A 1,721-nucleotide genomic window follows, 5' to 3' on the forward strand; every position below is an offset into this window, starting at 1 on the left:
CGTTTTGAAACTATTAATGATCAAAGCGTTTCTTTTTGAAATTACTTGCAGGTTCATGATAAATTTTTTGATCTGAAAGAGGATGAGCTCAATCTATTATCCAATCCAGATGAAGGATTACCTGGTCCAGTTTCTCTGACGCAAGTCCAGGGCAGACCAGAGGCACCTGTATCATTTGATATGGGGCCAGTTGATTCAGGGGACATCGCCCCTGAGCCATTGTATACCACAATAAATAAAAGCATGGAATCAATAGTCCAGCTGCTTAAAGGGCAAGAAAAATGGTTCACTGAATTTCAGGGAACCTTGAATACAATAACTGTTGGAGTATCGAGTTTGCAGGGACAAATGTCGGTGCTGCAACATAAGTTTGATAAATCTGAAAATATTCCAACTAATAAAGGCGAAGAGATCGGAGTAGATGATCCTCAGCCAGCCTCCCCTCATGGGTGGAGTCCTCGTGATTTTGTTACCCAGCATTCAGCTTCTGTTGATGTTACCCAGCATAAAGATTCTATAGGAGAAGAGCTAATCCAACTGTCGTCTGTTGTCGAAGAAGGAACCCCTGTTGAAGGAGATAAAGTTGAACGGTCTGTTGCCAGCTTAATATAGAAGGTTAAGGGTAGACGGAACAGAAGAAAGAAGACAGTGAGTTCACCTTTCACTGCCTTAGAACTGAAGAGACGAAAAACAACTGGTGAAGTCGATGAGGCGATGATCTCGAGGAAGACGCTGCTGTACATACCACCACCATAGTAGAAGAACAACAAATTTCTGAAGAACCAATAATAGACCCTGTAGCAGAGACGGGTCTTCAAATAATTGTATTTTCTGGTGTACATACGAACCTTAACGTAGAGGGACAACACAGAGTTGAAGATGAAGCTGTAGAAGGATCACATGTCCTAGCAATAACAACTCCAGGAGATGTAGCAGATGTTGTTAATGTGTTATTTGGAATTTGTTTTTTGATACATTGTCTTATATCATCTAAATTACTTGTGTATTTCAGATGAGCAGTTAAGGGTAGACGGAACAGAAGAAAGAAGACAGTGAGTTCACCTTTCACTGCCTTAGAACTGAAGAGACGAAAAACAACTGGTGAAGTCGATGAGGCGATGATCTCGAGGAAGACGCTGCTGTACATACCACCACCATAGTAGAAGAACAACAAATTTCTGAAGAACCAATAATAGACCCTGTAGCAGAGATGGGTCTTCAAATAATTGTATTTCCTGGTGTACATACAAACCTTAACGTATAGGGACAACATAGAGTTGAAGATGAAGCTGTAGCAGGATCACCTGTCCTAGCACTAACAACTCAAGGAGATGTACCAGAAGTTGTTAATGTGCTATTTGGAAATTGTTTTTGATACATTTTCTTATATCATCTAAATTACTTGTGTATTTCAAATGAGCAGGTGATGTGACATAATTTTTTTTTCTTGTAGCCTCTTCCAGCTGTCCCCCAGATCGACTATCCCCGCAGATCTATGGTATCAGCTGAAACACAGACGGTGATCGATCAAGTCATGGAGAAATACATCAATGAGTGAGTGAATCTGTGTTTTTAATAATGAAATTCTTTTGGGATTAAGTGAATGAAGATAACTTCTTTATTATATTTGGAATTTGTATTATTATGCAGGAGTGATATTATATTGCACTTGAAAGACATTTTTATAGATCGTCGGGCAATGATGGAGTTATTGTGCAATG

The 1,721-nt window shown here is 39.5% G+C and overlaps 1 protein-coding gene across 1 annotated transcript in view; it reads right to left on the reverse strand.

Moving 5' to 3' along the window:
- Positions 1-1,073: 1,073 nt before the first annotated feature.
- LOC110035766 (protein FAR1-RELATED SEQUENCE 1-like) overlaps positions 1,074-1,721 on the reverse strand; it is a 4,393-nt gene continuing 3,745 nt past the window's right edge. The window contains exon 3 of the mRNA XM_020740055.1: positions 1,074-1,235. Within this exon, the coding sequence (XP_020595714.1) occupies positions 1,074-1,235 (162 nt within the window). The remainder of the gene's footprint in view (positions 1,236-1,721) is intronic.

The sequence above is a fragment of the Phalaenopsis equestris genome, unplaced genomic scaffold, assembly GCF_001263595.1.
Source record: "Phalaenopsis equestris unplaced genomic scaffold, ASM126359v1 Scaffold199749, whole genome shotgun sequence".
Lineage (NCBI taxonomy): Eukaryota > Viridiplantae > Streptophyta > Magnoliopsida > Asparagales > Orchidaceae > Phalaenopsis > Phalaenopsis equestris.